Source organism: Passer montanus, unplaced genomic scaffold (genome assembly GCF_014805655.1).
Source record: "Passer montanus isolate IOZ18808 unplaced genomic scaffold, ASM1480565v1 scaffold7, whole genome shotgun sequence".
NCBI lineage: Eukaryota > Metazoa > Chordata > Aves > Passeriformes > Passeridae > Passer > Passer montanus.
This window is the reverse complement of record NW_024372147.1, coordinates 15,482,770-15,504,928: the sequence shown is the minus strand read 5'-3', so window position 1 is coordinate 15,504,928 and position 22,159 is coordinate 15,482,770. Positions and strand designations below refer to the sequence as shown.

Below are 22,159 nucleotides of genomic sequence, written 5' to 3'. Positions count from 1 at the left end.
GAATTTGACAGCACTATTTTGGTTTATTATATTAATGTGATTACATGACCTAAGGCAGTCCTAAGATACAGTGACAGAAAATTGAATGAGCAAGCTGAGCAAAGAGGTAAAAATGCAAAGTGCTACATGAAAACCACTGTCTCTTATAGATGCTGCATGTAAAAGTAATCTACTACTGAAGCTTTTTTCAGTTTTTCAGTTTTATATAAGCATCTTGAGAAAGGCATTAGCTTGTCAACATATGGCTTAATATGACTAACAAATGTAGGATTCTGCTCCCCAGATCTTAAAACTGAATATTCTCTAATCTCCCTGCTGGAATCCTTTGATCTTAATGTAAAGGTCCATTAAGAGAGAAAAAACTTAAACCATCATGTTTTCCCAGTTTAAATTTATGCTTTTTAAGTGTACTTTTGCATAAAAATATAAGTGGTTGTCACTGGTGAAAGATGGGCAGCTGTTAGTGATGCTAACTGAAGCAGAGTAACAAAGCTTCTACTCATAAGTGGCAGGTCACCCTCCCAGCTGCTTTCGTGATTCAGTTCTTTTATTTAGTAGACCTCTTCTCTACTCCTAGGCTGTGAATTTGCACTTACTTCATGTGGTGCAGGATAAAGTAAAAAAAGGATCTAAAATGCAAATATTAAGAGAAAAGTCCTGGCATTCTGACTGCTGTTAATATTCACATGGAGAATAAAAGAAGAAAAAGGTGATGCAAAAAGCCAAAAATTCAGATTCATATTTCTGCAGAATTATTTATTTTTTGCTGACATGGAATTAAAAAAAAAAATCTGGGGAGATTAATACCAGTAAGGAAGAATGCAAGAATCAAAATAAAAGAATGAGTGAGGAGGAAGATAAGCAGGAGGCAGACAATATAACACAAGATCCGTAGATTTTAAGGCCAGCAGGAGCCAGTGTGACCTCCTGAGTAACACAGGTCAGAGGTCATGAAGCTCTGTAAGCAAGGGAAACACGTGGAGAAGAGGAAGAAAGTAAAGGCAGGTGCAGAGAGAGCTAAAGTCATTTTAAGCAGAGGATCAACACAAAACATTGCACCTTCTTGCCAGGCAAAGCGGAACAGGTCAGGGAAGAGAATAATGGGAATGAAAGCCAGCCTTGGGAAAGGTATTTACCGTACTCTAAGGCAATACTGCTTGGGTTTTTGATGGTGGAAATGCAGCTAAGGGGGAGGGAGAAGGATGAATAATGTTGCCATAGGAGTTTGGATAAATTCTTGAAACAGTTGAATTTGGCAAGTGTTTTGTCATGATGACACAAAGACTTTTTTTCCTGGTCTTCAAAGCTTAATACTAAACTGGAGGAAAATACTCTGTTCAGATCAATAGCTTGAGCAACTGCCTACATGAGACTTGGGCCCTTTATTCTTATCACCAGTAGTTAGTTAACTAGATGGGTAGGAAATTATGGGGTGATCTGACATTTGAAGTGCTAAGTTACTGGCCATGTCAAGGAAAACATGACACGGGAGGGAGTAAAACATTTCTAAGGAATGGGACTTCAGAACAGGATTCAAATAACTTTTTATGTGATTTTTGTGTCTATGTCTTTCTGAGTTATAGATGTGGGGTTTCTTGTTGGGGTGTTTTTTTTTTAAAACAAAGCTTTGGCTTTGTCTGTGGCAGGAGGTTTTACCATTTACACCAAAACTGGTGTTGCAGAGTAACCTACAGGTGAGTTTTCCAGCATCCGTGTCCTTTTGATTTCACTTACGCATTTCTGTGGTGAGAGCTCAAACACCAGTTACATATAACTTGGTCACAGTGGCTTATGCAATTACCAGCCTTAAGCCGGGCTGTCACAGCGGTACTCAGCTGCAGGGTCAGCGCTACAGCAGCAGACAGATGCTCTCCGGTGCTGTGGCGTCTTCCACATTTCTCACCGAGCCGGTGCACCAAGGGCCCGAGGCTCTCTGCGAGCAGAGCCAACAGCTTGGCCTGATCTTAAAACACCAGCCTTAAGCTGGAAGTGGCTGGGGAGCTGCAGTCTTCCAGTGCAGCGGCAGGTTATTTCACTGCTAAATAAAAATATTAAAACGTCCCCAACCAACCTGCTGTAAAGCAGAGGCTTAATGCCAGGGTGCAGCTTATTCAGAGCTGCAGCTATTGCCGCGCCTCGTGCCCGCCCGCCCGGGACGGCAGCAGCCTCTGCACGGCTGTGCGCTCCCGCGGCAGCCGAGACGAGGACAAGAAGCCTGGGCCGGGACTCGTCCCCAGCCCTGCCCTGGCCCTGTCTTGCCGCCCGGTCGAGCCGGCTGTAGTGTTTGGGAAGCTCCTCGGCCGCTCCGCCCCCGAGGGGCAGTCGTGGGGAAGTCGGTGCCGCGTTTGCCGGAGGGGCGGCGTGGAGGCGGCGGGTTCCTCCCGCTCCCAGGTGCTGGCGGGGACCTCACCGTCACCTCCCACTCGTCCTCCTCGTCCTGCCCGCCAGGTTTCGGGGCGGGCGGCTGCCCTTCTTTTTTCCTCCACGTCATGGAGGAAAATGCTGTGCCGCACACACATCACAGAGCGTGCACACGAGAGCGCCCCTTCGACCGAGCAGGGCGCCGGCCCGGGACGGCCGCGATCCGCTCGGGTGAGTGCGCGACCCGCGGGCACGTCCCGGGACAGCGGCGGCGGGAGGTCCGGCCCGCCGAGCCAAGCCCTAACTTCGCGGAGCGGGCAGCAGCTCCCGCCCTCCTCCCGGCGGCTTCGCTGTAGCCGCAAATTTGGATGCTCGGCCGTGGCGGCGGAGTTTGGGAGGAGAAGGAGGAAAGGGCGGCACTGTGCGACTCCGCGGGAGCGCAGCGGGCGGCGCTGCGCGGGGCAGAGCGCCGGGCCGGGCCGGGCCGGGCGCGGCGCTGCAGGCGGCCGGAGCACGAGGAGGAGGGTCGGTGCCCGTGCTGCGGGAGAGCTCCGGTAAGAAGGTGCTGTTTGTCTTAAAAGTTAGTTAGGGTGGGATTTTGCGTCTCAGGAACAGGGTGCGGGTGTCCGGAGCCGGGGCACACACCTGCCCGCAGCCCGGCTGGCAGGCGGTGCACCCAGATGTCGTAGCCTCGTAACCTTCTCTCCAGAATCAACAGTTACACCAACTCAAAGTCAGGTTTAGTAAGAGGAATCGGGGTTGCTGTGATGTTGGCATTTTTTCGTTTCCCGGTAAATTGTTCAGAACGTTCATGCAGCTGTGTTCAAATGTGCCAAGTGCACTTAGTCATTTCTTTAATATGGAAAGAGGTTCTTTTTCCTTGTAAAGAAACAGAAAGTAACAATAGCAAGAACCGGTCAGAACTTCTTTTTTCCTCTAAGACAGACAGTAGCATTTTGTCCCTTATTGTTGGGTCAGCAGATTTACTAATACCAGAATAAGGCTTAGAAAAAGAAGACCTTACGGGGGACTTGCGCTCTGTCCCACCTGAGGATCTGCTCTACTGAACATCCTCTGACTCATTCCAAATATCTAATCCATATCTAATATGGATATAATATCTAATCCAACCTATTTCATTTTGAGATAGGCATATTTCCTTAATAGTAGCCTTTTTGCATAAATAAATTTCCTTAGTAGTAATCCTTTTGCATTTGGTTGCTTGTGAGAGAAACAGCTGAGGGGCAGAGATGGTAGATAAACTTGCTGCTGAAGTGGAGGTGATTAACAAAGAGCTGCTTGCTTCTTTCAGCAAGGGAATTACAACAGTCGAGTGACACTGGGAGGCAGAAGATTGAAAGCAAGTACAAGACAGTGGGTTTTTACACTATGCTCAAGTGAGCTGTGGCGTGTTGCGCTGCACCCCCACACTCCCTAGTCTCTGCGAGTCAGAAAGCTTATGCAGGTCCAAAAATGACTGGATGAAAGAATGCAAAATTTCATAAGAAAATGGCATTTGTAACCTGTCTTTGAAAACTTCTAAGCTGTAAGGAAATGGATCTGGAAATGTGGAGGTGTTAAAAGAATATTTGTTCTTTCTCCTGTTTCCAAGCGTCAGCTTTTGACTACTATGAGCCAACATCTTGGGCTGGATGGCCTCCATGGATATGATGTGATTGTTCTTTCATGCAGATAGCTTTTCTGAAATGGTTGTAGAAAGGGAAGTGAAATGCTACAGTATTTGTACAACTGTGGTTTCTGGTTTTATGCATCTGATAGTGGTGGGTTTTGGCCCAGTTCTCATGTATTTTTGTGTATGCTGCCCAGCTGTAAAGGCATTTAAAGATTACCAGCAAACCTGGCTAATGCATTTTTACATATGTATAGTATAAATTAGTAATTTGTAAGTATTATAACTTTGTGAAAAGCAGTAATGGTGATAAGGAGTACATTCAAGTTTCAGTTTCTTGGGTTGGCACCACCTCTGTGTGTTATTACACTGGGTATTCAGACCCCCAAGAAAGGGACACACTGAAAACTGCGTGTGCACCAGGTTCTGTAGGTTTTGTGGTTCATAACCTGTACTATGCATGGTATTTTATGTGCAAATTATTCTAGTCAGTCAACAGGCTGGCTGTGACCATCCTATAAATGCCTTGCTGAGTGGCAGGAGACTGTCTGAAATAAGTCCAGGTAAGTTCAGAGGAATTAAGCTTAAAGCATTTACGTAGCAGTTACAGCTACAGAGTCATCAGGAGTCATATAGTGACTCCAGCTTTTGAGGTCTTCCAAGAAATATTGATAAAGGAACTAAGAAATGTACCAGATGAGTCATAAAAAGCTCATTTCTGCAACATGAACAGTGGGGTGCTGAATCCAGCAAGGGAGTACATTTTGCGTAATTGTCAACAAGTCAAGCCTCATCAGACGTCTCCCTGAAACACTCCAAGAAGGCTTCACCAGGGTTTGCGATGTGGCCAAGTGTGAGGCAGAGATCAGTCTGCTTTTAGTACAAGAGAGACAGCTGTGAAGAAAGAGGAGGTCTTTGATTGCCCCACACCCAGATAAAGGCAGGTGATGGGGTCGCTACCAGCCTGTCAGAGATCCACCCATCCTCCTGCAGCAGGCCCTGTTGTATTATCACGGCTGCATGGCTTGTCTGGGGCATCAAGAAGCTAGCAGGATTCCCTGCTGCCAATCAAAGATCTTTTCCTGGGTTGACTGTGGAGTGCAGTTGGCCCGTGTGTGTTTTTGTGGGGCATTGTTGTTTGCTGGGGGAGGTCTTTCTTTCTTGATTTCCAGGCAGGGACAAGTCAGCATCCTAAATCTTACTCAAAAGATGCATAGCTGTCTGCAGACATTTTTCAGTTTTGCATGTGCTGGGAGCTTTTGTCTCATGGAAAATGTCCCATTTTCTTAACTTTTTAAAATCAATTTATAACACATTATATAATTGGCCACAGTACCCTCCCATCATACAGAAAAGAGTGACCCAGCTACTGTCTTGCCACATTGCATCTTATACAAACAGAGGCTGCCAATATTAATAGTCCATATTAAGGAATCTGGATATGTTATTTCTGTATAATTTCACAGTGCTGGGGACAATAAGCTAAGGCAGGACTGCAGGAGCTCTTGAATCTGTGACACCCAGAACCCTCTTTGGGGCTTATGACACTCAGCCTGCTTCAGTCACAAAAGTGCAGTTTATAATTCTGTATCATCTGGGAGACTGGTGATGAAGAGGAGGCTGGTGTGTGTATTTTGGTCAAAATGTGGATGGAGAGGAGGCCAATGCTACATGTACCTTAGGAATACTGCTGCAGTGCTTTCCTCGAGGGAAAATACCATGATAGTTGTTTGTGGTATACACAAATAGTACAGTGTTTAGTTCCTCAAATTTCTTTGTAAGCATCACACACAGAAAAGTTAGGTATAAAAGCCCAGAAATTTATTTCTTTATTTCTTTTCTTTTTTATACGGAGTCTTTGTATACCATTCAAAGTACTTATGTATAGGTGAATTGCAATGCAGGTCATCATATTTAAAGAGAATTTCAGGAAGTGTCATGAGTGTCATGTGGGTCTCATAACAGTAGCCCAAACTCCTGGCCTTAGCTTAGTGTCAGAGCTGTTTTATTTGTGGAGGGAGCAAGGCTTCTGACACCCGGAGTCTTGGTACCTGAAGTGTTACATGCATCTTAAACTTGGTGCGTCTTTTGACAGACTCCTCGTGTCCCAGTGCTTTCCTGTCTCTCCCCAAGTCCTCTTTACTTTGCTGGAGAAGGAAATTAGGTTGCTTTGATGTGATCTGTTCTTTTTATGGTGTTCCTTTCTCCCTGTCTTCTTGGTGCTTAGAAATGCTATGTGAGTAAACAAAAATATATGCTTCTTATACAGATAATGCCTTCCACAGCTTAATAACAATAAAACCTTCCCAACTAACCTGCAAAAAAGCAGAGGCTTATGAGTTCAGAGCTGCAGCCATAGCCACCCCTGGGACTTACCATACCAAGTCTCCATGTTCACTTTTTTTCAGCTAACATTTTACAATTTTCTTTTGTAATTTGTGCAAGAAACAGTGTCATCCCACTACTTCTGTATGTCCGACTTCAAACGCACGTGAAGCACTGATGCTGGTGGGGGCTGCAGGCAGTGGCAGGATGGAGCAGACACCAGGACTGGGTTTGCCCACCAAGCTGGCTGTACACATATTGATCTCCTGGGACAGAGCACCCTAAAGAGGGGAAGAGAACACAGCAAAGTCCTGGAGGTATGTCTGCGGCTCTCTTTGATGTGGTCTTACTGATGTGACAAGGTGTGACTTTGGGGGGGGTGGGGGGGGAAATGACTTAAAGAGTGTGATTTACAGTGGGGGTTTGCAGACTAGAGGCTGCAGGCAGCTTGGTGGTGGGGGGAAGGAAATGGAGAAATATTTTGAGCTGTTAATGGGAGTTTTTCTGCAGTGCTGTGCAGTTTCTCCTGCTTCCCTGTCTAACAGGAAATTTCCACCCTCTTTTACAGTGCTTCTCCTTGCCAATGAACACAAATTCTGTCCCTTTGGGTCTAATTTTTATGTTATTCTATAGTTTAAAGGTTAACCCTCTCTCCACTGTAGTACTGTTGCTTTAAACTCCCATATGAGGTGGAAAAAAGCTGTTAAATGCTAGATTGCCACAAATTAGAAGGGACTAAACTCTGTTTGTTGGAGTATGTATTTGTTAGTGGGATTTTGTTTATTTGTTTTCTTGACTCCTGCCTTTATAGTACTCCATGTGCTTGGCAAGCACGGATACCCCCCTTGTCACAAAGTCAGAAAATTGAAATTCTCAATGTATAAGCATCAGGCTTAGGAATTTTGACTGACTATCTCTATGCCTTCTTAACACTTTCTTGCTTTAAGAGGGCTGCAAATCCTCTGACTGGCATGACACAGTAGTATGGGATGTACCAAGGGATTTGCTGAGAGACTTTTCAGGCCTTCAGCAAAAGAGCTTTCATGAAAAGTTTCTGCAAAGTTTCATGTAAAGCAGTTCAGATTAGTTGGGGTTGCAGAGGAATTATGTTCTCTCTTGTGCTGCTTGCATGATCCTGCAGAAGTTGGTTGCCTCTTTTCCTGGCCAAAGAGCTGAGACATTGATTTTCTTTACCTTGACAGATCTCTGGGACGTGAATGTGCTGAAATTGATATATTTTCCTGAAACTGTGAGGATTGCCACTGGAGGCAACTGGAAAGGAGAATCCAGCCTTTTCTAAAGCGCCTACAGAGAGCTGGAACTGAGTGGCAAACAGACAAGCAAAGCAACTTACTGTCTGCACAGGAAGTTCTGCTGGGAAATACAGATCCTGTGCAAGAAACAGTCCTCGTGATTAGTACTGGGACAAAGTTGCGTGTGATATCCACAACTGCCAGATCTTTGCTGTGTTTCCTAGGTATGTGGCAAAAACCTGTCTTTCTGCTTCCAGAAGCAAAAACCACACTGTGCTAAATTGTAGTAATTTCTTACTGTTTTTCATTGGGACACTCTGCTGGTTTAAGTCTTCACAGTCTTAAAATTGGCAGGTTTATAATCTAATTACTTCTAAAAATGATGACATATTTTTCCATGTCTTGCAATTAAGTGTTTAAGTAATTGAAGTTACTTAGCTCTTTAGTTGTCCATCATTCAGAGAAAATGTAGTGAAAAGTAAGTAATCTAACTTATTCAGGCAAGCCAAAACAAGGGGGTGAGATGTGCAGAATGAGGCTGGTGCTAAGTGTAACTGTGTTGGAGGGGCACAGGCTGAGGCTCCAGTGCAGAGCAAGTGGGTGGAAACTCAGACAAACTTGATAGAATCAACTTATTGAGATTTAATGACAATAAAATGTACTCCTACAGAAGTCCCATGATCCCTGTCAATAGATAATTTTGCAGTGGAAATAACCAGCTAACAGCAGTAAAAAAAAAAAGCACATTAATAAATTAGCTTTTCCAGTTAGCAGCACTGAATAGTTAAGTAGTGTTAAAAGTTTAATTCAGACAGATACTTTACAAAAAATTAAAATAAATAGCTTAGGAAAGTACACAATTACTTTTCCTCTTCCCTACTTTCCCAGGAACATCATCCCCTCTGTCTTTCCCAGACCTATCAAGGCCCAGACTTGATTTGTATAGACCACAGGGAAAACCAGGAGGAGCTAACTAAATTTTTGCACAGGGTTGGTCATGCAAACCACCAAGTTTGCATTGCTGTGTGAGCAGGTGTGTTTTAAACAAACAGAGGTGTTTTATCAGGGGGAACTTTCCTGAAGTGTTTTTACTTCCAGGAGAGGTAATTGTTCTGTCGTTAAGTTCCTGCTTTATGTAGTAATGGTGTTGGCTGCTGAAATAGGCTGTGACCTGGTTTCCAAGGAAAGGTGTAGACACTGGTTCTGCTTCAGCTGCCTTTGAGTGATGGGCGTGTAACAGGTTAGAGAAATCACTTGTTCTGCTACTCTGATTTTTGTTGTTGTTGTTAATGCTACCTACATGAAAGTACTTACCCTTTTCAATCCCTCTCTCTGTTGGGCTTTTTTGTAATTTCCCAACCTCTATTCTGCTACTCCTGCTCTTCTCAGCACCTATTCACTTTATTTTTTTTTAACCTAGGTGACAGCAAGAAGTTTGATTCATGCTGTACATATCAGAAGGGTTCCTTCATGCAAGAAAGAATCACATGTTGGGGTAAAAGCACTCCTATTCCCCTACAACTGTTCTCCCTCTTTCATCTTCTTCCACAGACTTGCACTCAATCTTGACCTTTTCACTTAACTCTTGCTCTGTGGCAAGCAGAGAAGCAGGCGGCCTGGCAGCGCTTTCATAGCAAGCCCCATGTATTTCAGATCCACTGAGGAGAGAGCGCTGCCTGCTTGCAGCCTGAAGTTTCCAAGAATCCCTATTCTAGTAGCAGTCAACATGTCTTGTCAGTCTGTGCTCTGGGCAAACCAGTCCCAAGCAGATGGGACAGAAGACAAGAGGTGGTTCCCACAAACTGGCTCTCTTGTGTGGCACCAGAAGTGATTTGTGGCATCTGTGGAAAGTCACAGACCTCTTTGATTGGTATTGCTTAAGTAGAAAAGAAGCATTATAAATGTGATAATGCTGTGCATTAGGAGAGATCCTGGCTTTTGTTTTCTGTAGCTCAATGTAGCTGGGGGTTGAGATTGGATTTTTACTTGCCTACTGAGGAGGTCCTTCAGGAAGGACTGGCAGAGGGCAGGGGCCAGTGGGCATTGATACATACCTTGTTTTCCTCAGGAAAGTTGTGATGCATTGGTTATTACAGGCAGACAGGTAACAGGATTTCCTCAGGTAGTCCTGCCTGCATGCCTGCTGCTAAGCCAGTTGCTTCCAACACCAAAGGGATGCCTTTCCCTCTCCATGGTGTCAGCTCTCTTTGAGCAGAGATCCCTTCTTTTTTTCCTGAACAAAACCCAACCTTCAAAGCAGGAGTTTATCCTTCTACCTGGAGGTACATCTGATATCTTAGTGCCACCAGGTTCTGTGCTTCCTGTGATGGACCTGGATGATGCATAATGGCTCCAACCAGCAGGCAACATCCAGGGAGCTTGTGGGCAATGTAGATTTACCTGGAAGCTTCTACTTTGAATCACTGAAGCACTTGAGTTTAATGCAGCACAGTCTGTATCAGAAAAGACAAGGAGGAAAGGGAATGGAATGCTGGGGAGTTGAAAAAATCTGTATTTTCTTAAACAAGGTAGTTCAGAAGCTTCTAATTCAATGTGCTCTGAATACAAACTGGACATACTGGGAACACCTCTGCACTGTGTGGACAACAGGTGAGACTTGCCATCCCGAGCAAGAGGAATGTGACAGCTGGTAATTTATTCCTGCTCAGGGTGAAGGGAGCCACAGACTCCTCTGCAAGAATGACGTTGGCATCACAAAGTTGCACAGTCTGGGAGTCTGGGTACATTGAGGTTGTGAAAAAAGCAAAAATAATAGTGTGAGGAGTGGCAGTAATGCCCTGGTCTCTCACAGGAACCAGGTCTCCATAATACTATTGGAGTCTTATTAAAGTGAAGACGCGTTTTCAGAGACACAGTGTGAGCCCAAAGCCTGCTGGTTTCTTTGTGCTGCTGAATGGACAGCAGCACCTGTCCATTCCTCTGAGCTCTCAAATACCTCCTTAAACATTTGCAGAGGGGTGTCCTCAAAGAAGCTGCTGTAGCGCTGGTGTATATGAGCCATTGGGGGTCAGCCAGAGCAGGATCTTGGTTCTCTGAGTGAACTCACACTTGTGCTGGCTAGAGAAGCTTCCTGGCTTTTCTCTGTTGCATCTGAGTACCACTCTGGGCTGGAGGAGCTGCTGGGGTATTCCTGGCAGAGGATCAGGGTTGTGTGCGATACTGCTACCCATGGAATTCCTCACACTGGACAGCAGCAAGGCTGTGCCATTGCAAGCAGGGTTGGCAGAGCAATGGCAGTTACAGTGCAAAAGCTGGGCTTTTTCCTGGCTTCTCTTTGTTGTGACCATGACTTCTCCAGGGATGCTTCATCCAGCCCATCTCACAGTTCATGTTTGGGCATGATTTGTTGATCCTTTGCAGTTCCTGTTTTCTTTCCACCAGCTGCAGCATGCATCAGATGCTTAGTTTGGGCAAGGTGTGTCTCATGTGCATAGTAGAGCAGCTAGGATGCAGAAGAAGTTGTCTGCTCATTTTTCCAAGGCCAAATCTAGGAGTAGTCTGGGTAGTTTCACCACATTAAGTTCTGCTTCCTAACATTTAAGTATGACTAGATGTTATGTGACAACCTCCAGCAGTCTAGTGGAAATGTTCCTACCCATGGTGGGGGAGTTGGACTAGATGACATTTAAAAGTCCCCTTCCAAGCCATGTATTTCCATGTTTCTATAATTCTATGAAATAACATATAATGGCATACAGTTTCTCAGTAGGAGTGATAGTTTAAACATGATTTTACCCTGAAGGAATAGAGGTATGTTTTGTGAAAGATGTTATTCCCAATGAATTAATATATGGTGCTCACAGGTGGTTCTTCAATTTCAACCACCACATCTCATAATGTACAGTTTTACCTGACTGCTGCGTTCTTCTTCCAATTAAAAACAACAGCAGTTCCTATTTTTTCCCCCTGTGTGTTTACAGGGAGGTGGATAAGGTTTCTCTCCCCTTTCTGTATGTGTGGTCTGCTTCCCTCCAGGGAAAAGATGCTGGACTGGTATGAGGTATCCAATGCTACCTAGATATGCAGTTCCCCAGCGGGACCACAAGAATTTCTTTGCATAGCACTGAGAAGATGCAAAGTTAATAAGGTTCACTTTTCACTGATTTGGTAAATACAGAGAAAACTCTGGTGGGCACACTCAAAACCAATTTAAACCTTGCCTACACTGGTTGGTATTGTTTCCACAGCATCTTAGATATTCAATGTTATGGAACTATTAATAATAAAAACTAAATAATATAGGAATCAGAAACTTCAGTTTTGCAGTAAACTTGATACCTGATATGTGATAGTGCACAGTGGCCTTAGCCAGAGTATTTACATCAGAATGCAGAAAAAGTTACAGAGCACTCAGGTGAAACAGCAGAATAGTTTTTCAGGTAGGCAGATCATCACTCCCTCTTAGGGTCTGCCTTGGAGGCCAGAAGTCCCACTGATGCTTTTACAATTTTTTACAGAAAAGAACATTTTTTTTAGTTATTAAAAGATACAAATGAAGAAGCAAACATTGTTCTAATTTATCCTAATTTTGATGAAAATACCCTAATCTGTAAAACAAGCCAAAAGGTGGATTGTTGTCCTCTGTAATACTTTGTTCTCATTCAAAACTGAATTTGTTTTAGAACTCAGTTCAGTTCAAACAGAAAACACTGAAACAGAAAGTATTTCTATTGAGTTTGTAAGACATACATTGACTTGAGGCATTGTGCATGTGTTTTGGGTGTGCCAGTGAAATGCAAAGTTGTTCAGTTGTTCACATGGTGAAGAGAGCAGCATGTTCAGGGTTTTCCAACATAGTTGCATCTGATGTTAGCAGCACACCTTACCCTTGCCTAACATTTTTAAACTTCAGTATCACAGAAGACACACTTAGAGCCTTCCTATCAATGTGAAGAGTTGCAATTAATGCCTGAGGTTCATGACTGGAAGCTTTTAGCTGGGTCGCTTCCCAGCTACCACACTCCTGAAGTCAGAGTCCTCCCACGTGAAGCCTGAGGAGCTGGGGAGAGGATTTCCTCCCTTTCCTGACAACTTCACCCATTTTTATTTTGGGATTGAATCCTGAGCAGTGGGCATGGCTTTATGAATTCAGAAACATTTTACATAGTAGTCCTTGCAGTTGAGGTCATGATCTTTGTGAGGCTGAACTGTAGCTGGTCTCGAGGGATGGATGCTTTACTTTCATCCATCTTCTCTGAATGTGAGGAGCAGTTGTGAAGGGAGAGACAATTCCTCAACTTTAATAACTAATTTTTTTTGCATTACAGTGCTAGTGATAAGGAAAATGCAGATTTTTTTTTTCTTTACATAATAAACTGATCTATTAATCAGATACAAGTTCATGTGTTTGTTTTTGGCCCACATGGAGAGGGTAAAATCTGTGAGGTTTATTAAAAGGATGGTGCAGAGGCAGGGGAAGAGGATTTCCCGGGGAGCCCAGGTTCATAGAAGGGCTGTGTCAGCTGGGAAGGCTCTGGATAGAAGTCTTACACTGGGTGAAGACCTGGGGTTCCTGCCCTCCTTAAGTCCTGGAACGAGCAAATGTACCTCAGGAATCTTCATACATGTAGAAAAGACAAGTATCACATTTTACAGAACAAAGCAAGATGTCAATGCCAAGCTCATAATATAAAATCTTGATACAAAAGATGGAACGTTGCATGTGTATTGTATGACATCACCTAAGGAAAAAGTTTTTGTGGGCAGGATAACCAGAGTTAGCATCTGGTCAGTGCTACCCAAGATAGGTGCTTTGGACAGCAATAGTTGCTGTTCTCATCTGCTGTGTTCATTCATTCTGCTCCTCTGGAGACGATGGCATGTACGGTGCAGTTCTATGTCTGAGTAGGGCTTTGAGTCTGCACGTGGTAAAATATGAAGTTTTTCAGATGATTCAAAGCCTGATGAGGTTGTGGTGGCCCTTCTATACCAAGAGATTTAATCCTCCAGTCTCCCACTGTTCATCAAGAAATCCCAGTTTTTGCTGAAATTAACTTTATACTCATAAATGATTTAGAAGGGAAGCAAAGGTGAGGAAGGGTCTAGAAAGTCATATGAGGAGTGACTGAGGGAGCTGGAGTTTTTTAGCCTGGAGAAGAGGAGGCTCAGGGGAGGGAGACCTTACTGCTGTCTACAGCTATCTAAAAGAAGGTTGTAGCAAGGTGGGGGTCAGCCTCCTCTCCCGGGCAATGAGCAACAGGATAAGAAATGGCCTTCAGATGCACCAGGGCAGGTTCAGGTTGGATATGAGGAAGAATTCCTTCATGGCAAGAGGGATGACCCTGATAACTACAGTATTGTCAGTCTCACTCCAGTGCCTGGTTAAACTAAGGAGAAGATTATTCTGGGAGTTACTGAAAAACCCCTGAGAGAAAATGTGGTCATTGGTCATAGCCAGCATGACGACACAAGGGGAGGGTCCTGCTTGACAAGCTAATTACCTTTCATGACAAGGTAGCTCACCTTGATGATGATGTGATCTTTTTTGATTTCAGTAAAGCTTCTGACAGTCTCTCACAGGATCCTTCTGGATATGCCATGCAGTAGGGGCACAGCTGGCTGACGGGTCAGACACAAAGGGTTACAGTGGATGGGGTGGCATCAGGCGGGTGACCTGTCACCAGTGCAGTTCCACAGGGCTCCATCTTAGGGCCAGCGCTCCTCAACATCTTCACGAATTACTTGGATACAGAACTCAAGATTAATTCAAAGATATAAACTGGGACACTAAATTGGGAGGAGCTGTTGAAGGCAAAGAAGCCCTGCAGAGAGATCTCAGCTAATTAGAAGGCTGGGCAATCACCAATCATATGAAGTTTAACAAAAACGGGTGCTGGATTCTGCACCTGGGACAGGGCAAGCCTGGAGGTATGGACAGACCAGGATGCACAAGGTTGGGAGACCAGCCCTGTGGAAGTAGACCAGTGGGCCCTGGCTGATGGCAAGTTGAACATGGTCAGCAGCCAGGAGGGCCAGCCCTGTCCTGGGGGAACCAGGGACAGCATCACCAGCCAGGCAAGGGAGGGGATTGTCCTGCTCTGCTCTGCTCTGCACTGGGGCAGCCTCACCTCGAGTGCTGGGGGCAGTTCTGGGTGCCACAGTGTAAGAGAGACATAAAACTAATGGAAAAGAGGAGGGTCACAAGGATGGTGAAGGATATGGAGACGAAGCCATATGAGGAGCAGCTGAGGTCACCTGGTCTGTTCAGCCCAGAGGAGATAGAGGGGAGGTCTCCCAGTGACCTGCAGGTAAAACAGGTGGACAGGCACTGATTTCTTCTCTGTGATGAACAGTGGCAGGACCCAAGGGAGCAGTCTGAAGTTTTGTTGGGGGAGGTTTAAGTTAAGTACAAGGAAAAGGGTCTTCACCCAGAGTGTGGCTGGGCACTGGAAGAAGCCCCCCAGGGAAGGGGTCACAGTGCACCAGCCTGGCACAGTTCAGTACTGTCGTGGTCCAGAGGTGCACAATGCTCTCAGGCACGTGATATGACTCTTGGGTATCCTGTGCTGGGCCAGGAGTTGTTGTTCACTGATTCTTGTGGGCCCCTTCCAACTCAGGACATTCTAAGATTCTGTGGCTTTGTTTGGTTTCATAGCAACAGAATGTTTGGCACTGGGCAGAAGCTGGCCAGGGCTGACACAGATAGAGAGATTAGGGAGAAGTTTGGAATGTGTTGGATTTTCTCCCTTCTTTTTGTTTGTCCAGACTCGCCTTTTTGAAGGAGAGAGTAAGAGATGATTCACTCCTTGATTTAGGCAATACCTGTTCAGGCAGGGGTGGTAGGTGTTGTCCTTGGTAGCCAGGGAGACACTGGGCAGAGGCATGGGGTGGGCTTCACAGAAAGGCAACACCACATAGATCTTCTCCCTCCAAAATAAAAAGCCAGGGCAGGTTACCTGTTTTCCCCTCTAGAGGGCTTTTTTTCATATGGCTGAAAACCTGCCTTTGGTTAGGAGCAGTTTTTAAAAGTGATTTTTTTTTCCAAGAACACGGATACATAAAGGAAGTTGGTAAAGGAGAAACCTAGATTAGACATTGGGCTGGGATTAATTTGAAGAAGAGATGAAGAAAAGCACCTGCTTGCTGTGGGGGAACGTGGGATTTTTGGCTTCATAGGGATATATGAATGTCTCACTTCATTTTGAGGATGATGAGGCACTGCAACAGATTGCCCAGAGAAGTTGTGGATTCCCCATCCCCGGAATTATTCGAGGCCTAGGGGAAGGTTCCCTGCTCATGGCATGGATTTTGGAAGGAGATTATCTTTGAGGTCCCTTCCAACTCAAACTATTCAATCCTTCTCTGAGATCTGTTTTTTCTCTTTCTTTGTTAGCATACCTGGAGACTGTTTCTAAAACCTGCACTTTGTACGAAATAGGTATGTGTTGGCTGACCCTGGTCTGTACCTGGCAACACCCAGGAGATAACATTTCCTTCTTTCTGTTGCCCTAGGATAAAAATACTTGGGACAAAGAGGCACGGGGAAAGGCAAAGTCAAGGGAGAACAGACAAATGAAAAAGCTCTGCTTTGACAAGCTGCAATTTGAATGCAGCTACAGCTTGCACGACCTGACATCAAAGGGAATGCTAAAGATGCCCAAGTTAGTCTTGAAGTATATTTGAATGCACATCTCAGTATTTAATTTTCATACCTATGTGAGATGTCCAGGCATCTGAGCCACATTTGCTGGCCCCACCATTTTATTGGCTCTGGAAGCACCCTGAAATAACTTCTGTTTGAAAGAAAATACTGGGAGCTGTTCAATTTAAAAGCAAAGTAGAGTTTATTTTAAGCTAAGTAGAGCTAAGTTTACTGCTGCACTTGTTATGTGATTCTAGTCTCATTTTAATTTGGGGATAGTAACAATACTGATTACACTCAGCCAGTAAAGCCAAGCTATGTGGAAGAGGATCTCTGTATTTAGCTTTTATTGTGGTAATACCTCAGTTGTTAATGTGCTACAGGAATTTTATTAAATAACATGCTATATAAAAAGGGGCCACATGTATTTTTGTGGTCACATCCAAGGTTGTGTCACATGGCACAGAGCAGGATGGATGCACTACTGCTTACTGCTACCACCCCTTTTGCCTTCAGAAGGGTACCTTCTTTATACATTCACACCAGTGGATCAAAGTGCTATGTCTTTATCCACCTCTGTCTTCAGGGCAAGTTACACGTATTTTCCAGAAGGAATCTGAAGAGAGACAGGAGACTTTGGGCTTATAAGATCTTGTTGGCACATGACAGGAAGGAAATTCATTTTCCCTTGAACATCTTCATGAGCCAGCTCCAGTGTTTGTGATAATGAGAATGCAGTGTTTGAATTCTAAAGCTTTCAGATTCATGCTTTTTAAAAAAACAATACTAATATCTACTGTTAGGCACACATTCTTTGCAGACTTCCTAGACATGCCTGTGCTGCTCCTGTTGAATGCCTTGTCGTTACTCAGGAAAATAAACAATCCTTCCTACTCACATGAATGACAGTAATGTCTTTGCCAATCCATGGTTTGCTGTACTTCAGTTTGTGGCTCATTAGAGATTTTAAAAATGTTTGGAAAAAAACTGTGGGAGTCCTGTTCTGATACTCTTATTTGACTGGAAATCATGTGGTTTATTGCCTTCACTTAGCCAATTCAGGGAAATGAAATTTTAGAATTATGATTAGGAAGAAACTAGAGATTACCAGTCGCCTTCCTAATAAGGTGGTATTTATGCTGTAGGCAGACCGGTGTGCACATATCTTTCTTTGAGGTTGGAATAATCTCTGATTATTTCAGAGATGATTTCAGATTAGGGTAAAACTATGTCTTTTTTTTCTTGCAGAATGAAGAGACACAAGTGGTCCTACAAATGCCCCTCACGAAGGAAGATCTTGATTCTGTGTGTTACTGGGTGGCTGATTGCACTGCTGAAGCTCCTCCATGTCGAAAGACACTTTTTTCCCTCGAAAGGCATTTACTTAGTTGAGCACTTCTTGAGCACTTCTTCTTATGTCAGAAACAGATATTCATACTCTAGAAATGAGTTCCAGTATGAAATTAATTGTTCGTCTATATATGAACAAGATCCTCATGAAATTGGGAAGAGTTTAGAGATAAGAAGAAAGGAAATAGTTGATTTAGCTGATGAAGATGTTGTAGCAATGACAAGTGACTGTCATGTATATCATTCACTTAGGAAATACCAGCTAAAACTTGTTTCTGCAGAGGAGGAGAGTTTTCCAATTGCCTATTCTTTGGTTGTTCACAAAGATGCAGCAATGGTAGAAAGGCTCATACATTCATTGTACAGTCGTCAAAATATTTACTGCATCCATTATGATCAAAAAGCAGCAAAAAGTTTCAAATCTGCCTTGAACAATCTTGCTAAATGTTTTCCAAATATTTTCATTGCATCGAAATTGGAGACAGTGGACTATGCACATATTTCACGTCTGCAAGCAGATTTCAATTGTTTGTCTGATTTGATGGACTCTCCCGTTCCTTGGAAGTATGCTATCAATTTGTGTGGCCAAGATTTCCCTTTGAAGTCAAATTTTGAGTTGGTGGCTGAACTGAAGAAACTTGGTGGAGGAAACATGCTGGAAACTTCAAAGCCAAGCAGTAGCAAAAGAGAACGATTTACTTATCACTATGAGCTTATGAAAGTGCCTTATGAATACATGCAGATGCCTGTAAAAACCAACATTTCCAAGAATCCGCCACCTCATGATATTGAGATATTTGTAGGCAGTGCCTATTTTGTTTTAAGCCGAGAATTTATTCAATATACCCTCGAAAGCTCACTTGCAAAAGATTTTTTTGAGTGGTCAAGGGACACATACTCTCCAGATGAACATTTCTGGGCCACTCTGGTACGTGTCCCCGGCGTCCCTGGGGAAGTTCCGAGATCATCCCAAGATGTAACAGACTTACAAAGCAAAACTCGTCTGGTGAAATGGAATTATCTTGAAAACTATTTGTATCCTCCATGCACTGGTACCCACCTTCGCAGTGTCTGCATCTATGGGGCTGGAGAATTAAGATGGCTTCTGAATTACGGACACTGGTTCGCCAACAAGATCGACTCCAAAGTAGATCCTGTCCTGGTAAAATGCTTGGCAGAAAAGGTTGCAGAACAACAGAAGGAGTGGGTACATTTGTCGTCTGATGAGCACTTTCTGCACTTAAGTTCTACGAATGCCTTGACATAGCAGCACTGTGTTCCCTGCTGTTTGCACAGCACCTGCAGTTCTGCTGCCTTGACCTGCTGCAGGATGGCAGTGAGGAAAATGTCCATTCTGTGTAATGTCCAGGGCCCTGCAGAGCCAGTGCCTGGCTATTTATTTAAGTAATTTCTCGCTGATTAACTGTTTTGCCACATTAAACCTGTAATTGTCTTCAGGGTGATTCTGAGATGGTGAAGTTTGCTTTTGGAAGCTCTTGTGCTCTGTGTCCCAGTGGAGTATTTTACTTCAAGTGTGTTTGTATCTTTCATAAGAAACTTCAGCACTTCTGTCTGCCTGTCCTGTTTTCCTTCACTTTTGCTTTTATTAAAGGAATAAAGGGAAGACCTCTGTATCTGCTACCTCAGGAAAACTGCAAGTGCCCATCTCACAGAAAAAAAACAAGAGATCAGCATGAACACCAAATAAGCCATGTGACCTCACCTGAAGTTCCACACTTCTCATCTGTGGGAGCTGCACAGATCTTTGCAATGTGAATATGACTGGATGATATAAGGGAAAGAAGATCCCTGCATACTGCATTGTGTGTACCATTATTCTCTTCTCCCAGCTAACTTGGGTGCTGCTTTTCCTTCTACAAAGCATGTGATCAGAAACTGTGCCAACACTGTTGGTTTCACAGACAGTGAAAGTTGGTTAAACAGTTGTGCACTATTGAGTGCATACAGTTGTGTGTTCTCCAAAGGCAGAATAAATTCATGCCCTAAGGACAGTCTCTGCAGCCACTTGGGGGAGGTGTTCGTGCCAAAAGAGTTCAGTCTTCATTTCTATCTCTGCCTGTAGGAATGGCTTTATGTGAAATCCCAGTGCTCTTGAGACAGTATCCCTACACACAGAGCTATTTTCAGTTGGTATTCAGCAGTGTGGTGCTTTGTTGAAGTGTTGAACACACAAAGTTGAACAGTAATCATAAGAATAGCCATATTACAGAAATGAAGTGTGTTTCTGTGCAAGTCCCGTGGGTGTGCACTGCCATGATCCCAGGCTGACAGGTGCCTGAACGGGCCCTGGTTCAGCTGTGGAGCAAGAGTTCTCCAGTCCCTGCTTGCCATGGCCCTGCCAGGCCTCCTAGCAGTGAAGTGGCTCAGGAGCCTTCTCGCGGCTGGGCTTCCCACACTCCTTCATGAGGGAAGTGTTTGCAAGTGCAGGGGTCTCTGCAGAAACTCCTGCAACTCAGAAATGCCACTGGCATTTTGGGGGTTTCTCTGGAGTGCTGCCCTGCCACAAGTTCAGTTTTGGTGGTTCCAGTGGATCCCGGAGTTTAGCTTTCTCCATGCCACTGTCTTCTTTCTAGCCATCTGTCCTTTATTAAGGGTTCTTTCCCCCTGAGTGACTTTGGGATATCTGTGTCTGGTCGTACTAATCTACAGATTGCTCTAATAATGACCATATCTCATATCAATGAGAAATCTTTGTTCCTTATTTGAGCAGAAAGAGTCAAGCTGCTTTTTGGTCTCAGATTTTGTTTATAAATTTAGTCACGGCGAAGTCATTCGTGGCTCAAGACTGGCTTGAGAGTCAGGATTCTCAGGCATTTTTCCACATTCGTGACACTGATTTTCAGTAAGATCTCAGACAAGCCACCTGAGTTTTCTGTTTCAGCTGTTCCCATTGTAGAATGGGAACCATAATCTTCTATTGTCTTGCTACGCACTTTGAAACCTGTGGGTGTTGTAGGTTTGGTTGCACAATACTAATTATTTAGTATTCACTTATTTTGTGGATAATTTATTATCCACAAAACTGTTTCTGGAGTCTGTGGCTGCACAGGTTAAGTATTTCTTAAATGTACTGTTTCTGAAATAAATGGGGATTATTTTTAACATCTGTGTTAAAACTAAATACTTCAGTGACATGCCCTGTCTACCCAAGACTGTCCTGACTTGATGTAATTTATAAATACTTTGTAGAAAATTAAATATTGATAGTATTTACAGATTCATATGTTAGTGCTTGCATATAAAATAGAGTCCTCATGTGCTAAAAAAGTTAATAAAAGAGAATGTTAGGATCCAAGAGGGCCAAGCTACAGCCTTCTATACATATAAATTAATGCTTAATGATATATTTGAAATTTTGTATTTATTTAAACTGGCTGTATGTATGTATTTGCACATATACCCATTTGGGTTTAATTGTAGTTTGATCTGCCATAGATTTATAAAAATAATCCACCAGCAAATTAAACTTCGTTGAAAACTGTAATTTTAATCAGCATGCAGCTTTGTGCTATTTTAATTGGGTTGGGTTGGGTTGAATGATGCCTGTCATTTAGCTGGTTTGGAAGAAGGCACCTCGTAGTTCCAAGGTGGCGGAGAAGCGGAGGCGGATGTGGCGCGGCGTGAGGCAGCATCCGCCACTGCCACCGTGTCTCCTGGATGAGGAGGTGGGCGGCGTGCAGACACAGCTGCAGCTCTAGGAAATGCTGGTTTTCCAATGAATTCAAGGCGTTTCTGCTTGCGGCTTTAAAGGCCATCCAAGGTTGTAGAAAACAGTTCACAAAAATCAGTCGTTGGATTGGTGAGGCTGGAAGATCCTCTAGTCCAGCCTCTTGCTCACAACAGGATCAACACTGAATTTGAGCTGGGTTGTTTGGGTTTTCCCGAGACTCTTGCAGATCTCTAAGGAAGGAGGAATATTTTCCATTGTTTCCAAAGAAAAGAGCAATCAAAATATAAGTGTCTTAACTTCTGAATAGTTTTCTCTTTGTTTTTTGGCTTTGCATTCAGCAGTGTTGCCATACTGTCATGCCTGGATCACAGTTAAGTGATTAGATGACAGGGGTGTGTAACATCCTCAGCATCACTGTTCTTTACATGGGTAGGTCTGCTATTGCTGGACCCAAGGAGTGATACACAAACTTTCTGTGAGGAAGTTGGCTGAACGGCTGAACCTAGTTTATGGCAAAACAAAGTTTTATTTTGGCTGAATCTTAGATTATAGGCACTTACCTGCTCTCACATGGTTTGTTGGTTTTTTGGGGTTTTTTTTTGTTTCTTTTTTTTTTTTTGGTGGTTTTCTTTGTTTGTTTGTTGGTTTGGTTTTATTTTCCTTAGTAAAGCTTAGATTTCCTTTTTTCCTTTTTCTTTTTTCCTCTTCATTCTTGTCCTGACTTCTGAGAGAGAGTCCCATTGTAAATTATTTCACAAATTTGAAGTACACATGCATTTGCACATATTGGTTTCTTCTGTATTTGTTCTGCTGAAGAAGCACTATGCTGGCCTTCTTCCACCCACCCTGCCCTGTGCTGGTCACATGGAGAATCTGGACTATCAGTTGGCCTAGTTTTCCCATTCAGGAAGGATGCATAAGCAGGGCAATAGTACTGCTCCTGGCTG

The 22,159-nt window shown here is 43.8% G+C and overlaps 1 protein-coding gene across 4 annotated transcripts; it reads left to right on the top strand.

The window, feature by feature from the left end:
- The first annotated feature begins 2,416 nt into the window (after nt 1-2,416).
- On the top strand, nt 2,417-21,032 carry GCNT4 (glucosaminyl (N-acetyl) transferase 4). Of its 4 annotated transcripts, none has more exons than XM_039729999.1 (5): nt 2,417-2,915; nt 6,437-6,633; nt 7,519-7,793; nt 8,990-9,064; nt 17,420-21,032. In XM_039729999.1, the coding sequence occupies exons 4-5, from the start codon at nt 9,012-9,014 to the stop codon at nt 18,786-18,788; spliced, it is 1,422 nt and encodes a 473-aa protein (XP_039585933.1). In that variant the 5' UTR covers nt 2,417-2,915; nt 6,437-6,633; nt 7,519-7,793; nt 8,990-9,011; the 3' UTR covers nt 18,789-21,032. The 4 variants fall into 4 exon arrangements, with proteins under 4 accessions (XP_039585933.1, XP_039585934.1, XP_039585936.1 ...); XM_039730000.1 differs by having other exon boundaries at nt 2,417-2,923; nt 6,443-6,633; XM_039730001.1 differs by having other exon boundaries at nt 2,878-2,915; nt 6,443-6,633.
- The last annotated feature ends 1,127 nt before the right edge of the window (nt 21,033-22,159 follow it).

Coding starts and splice junctions, on each gene's coding strand:
- GCNT4 (XM_039729999.1), top strand. CDS start 9,012: ATGCTGTACATATCAGAAGGGTTCCTTCATGCAAGAAAGAATCACATG. Junction 9,065..17,419: donor AGAAAGAATCACATGTTGGG/GTAAAAGCACTC, acceptor TTTTTCTTGCAG/AATGAAGAGACACAAGTGGT.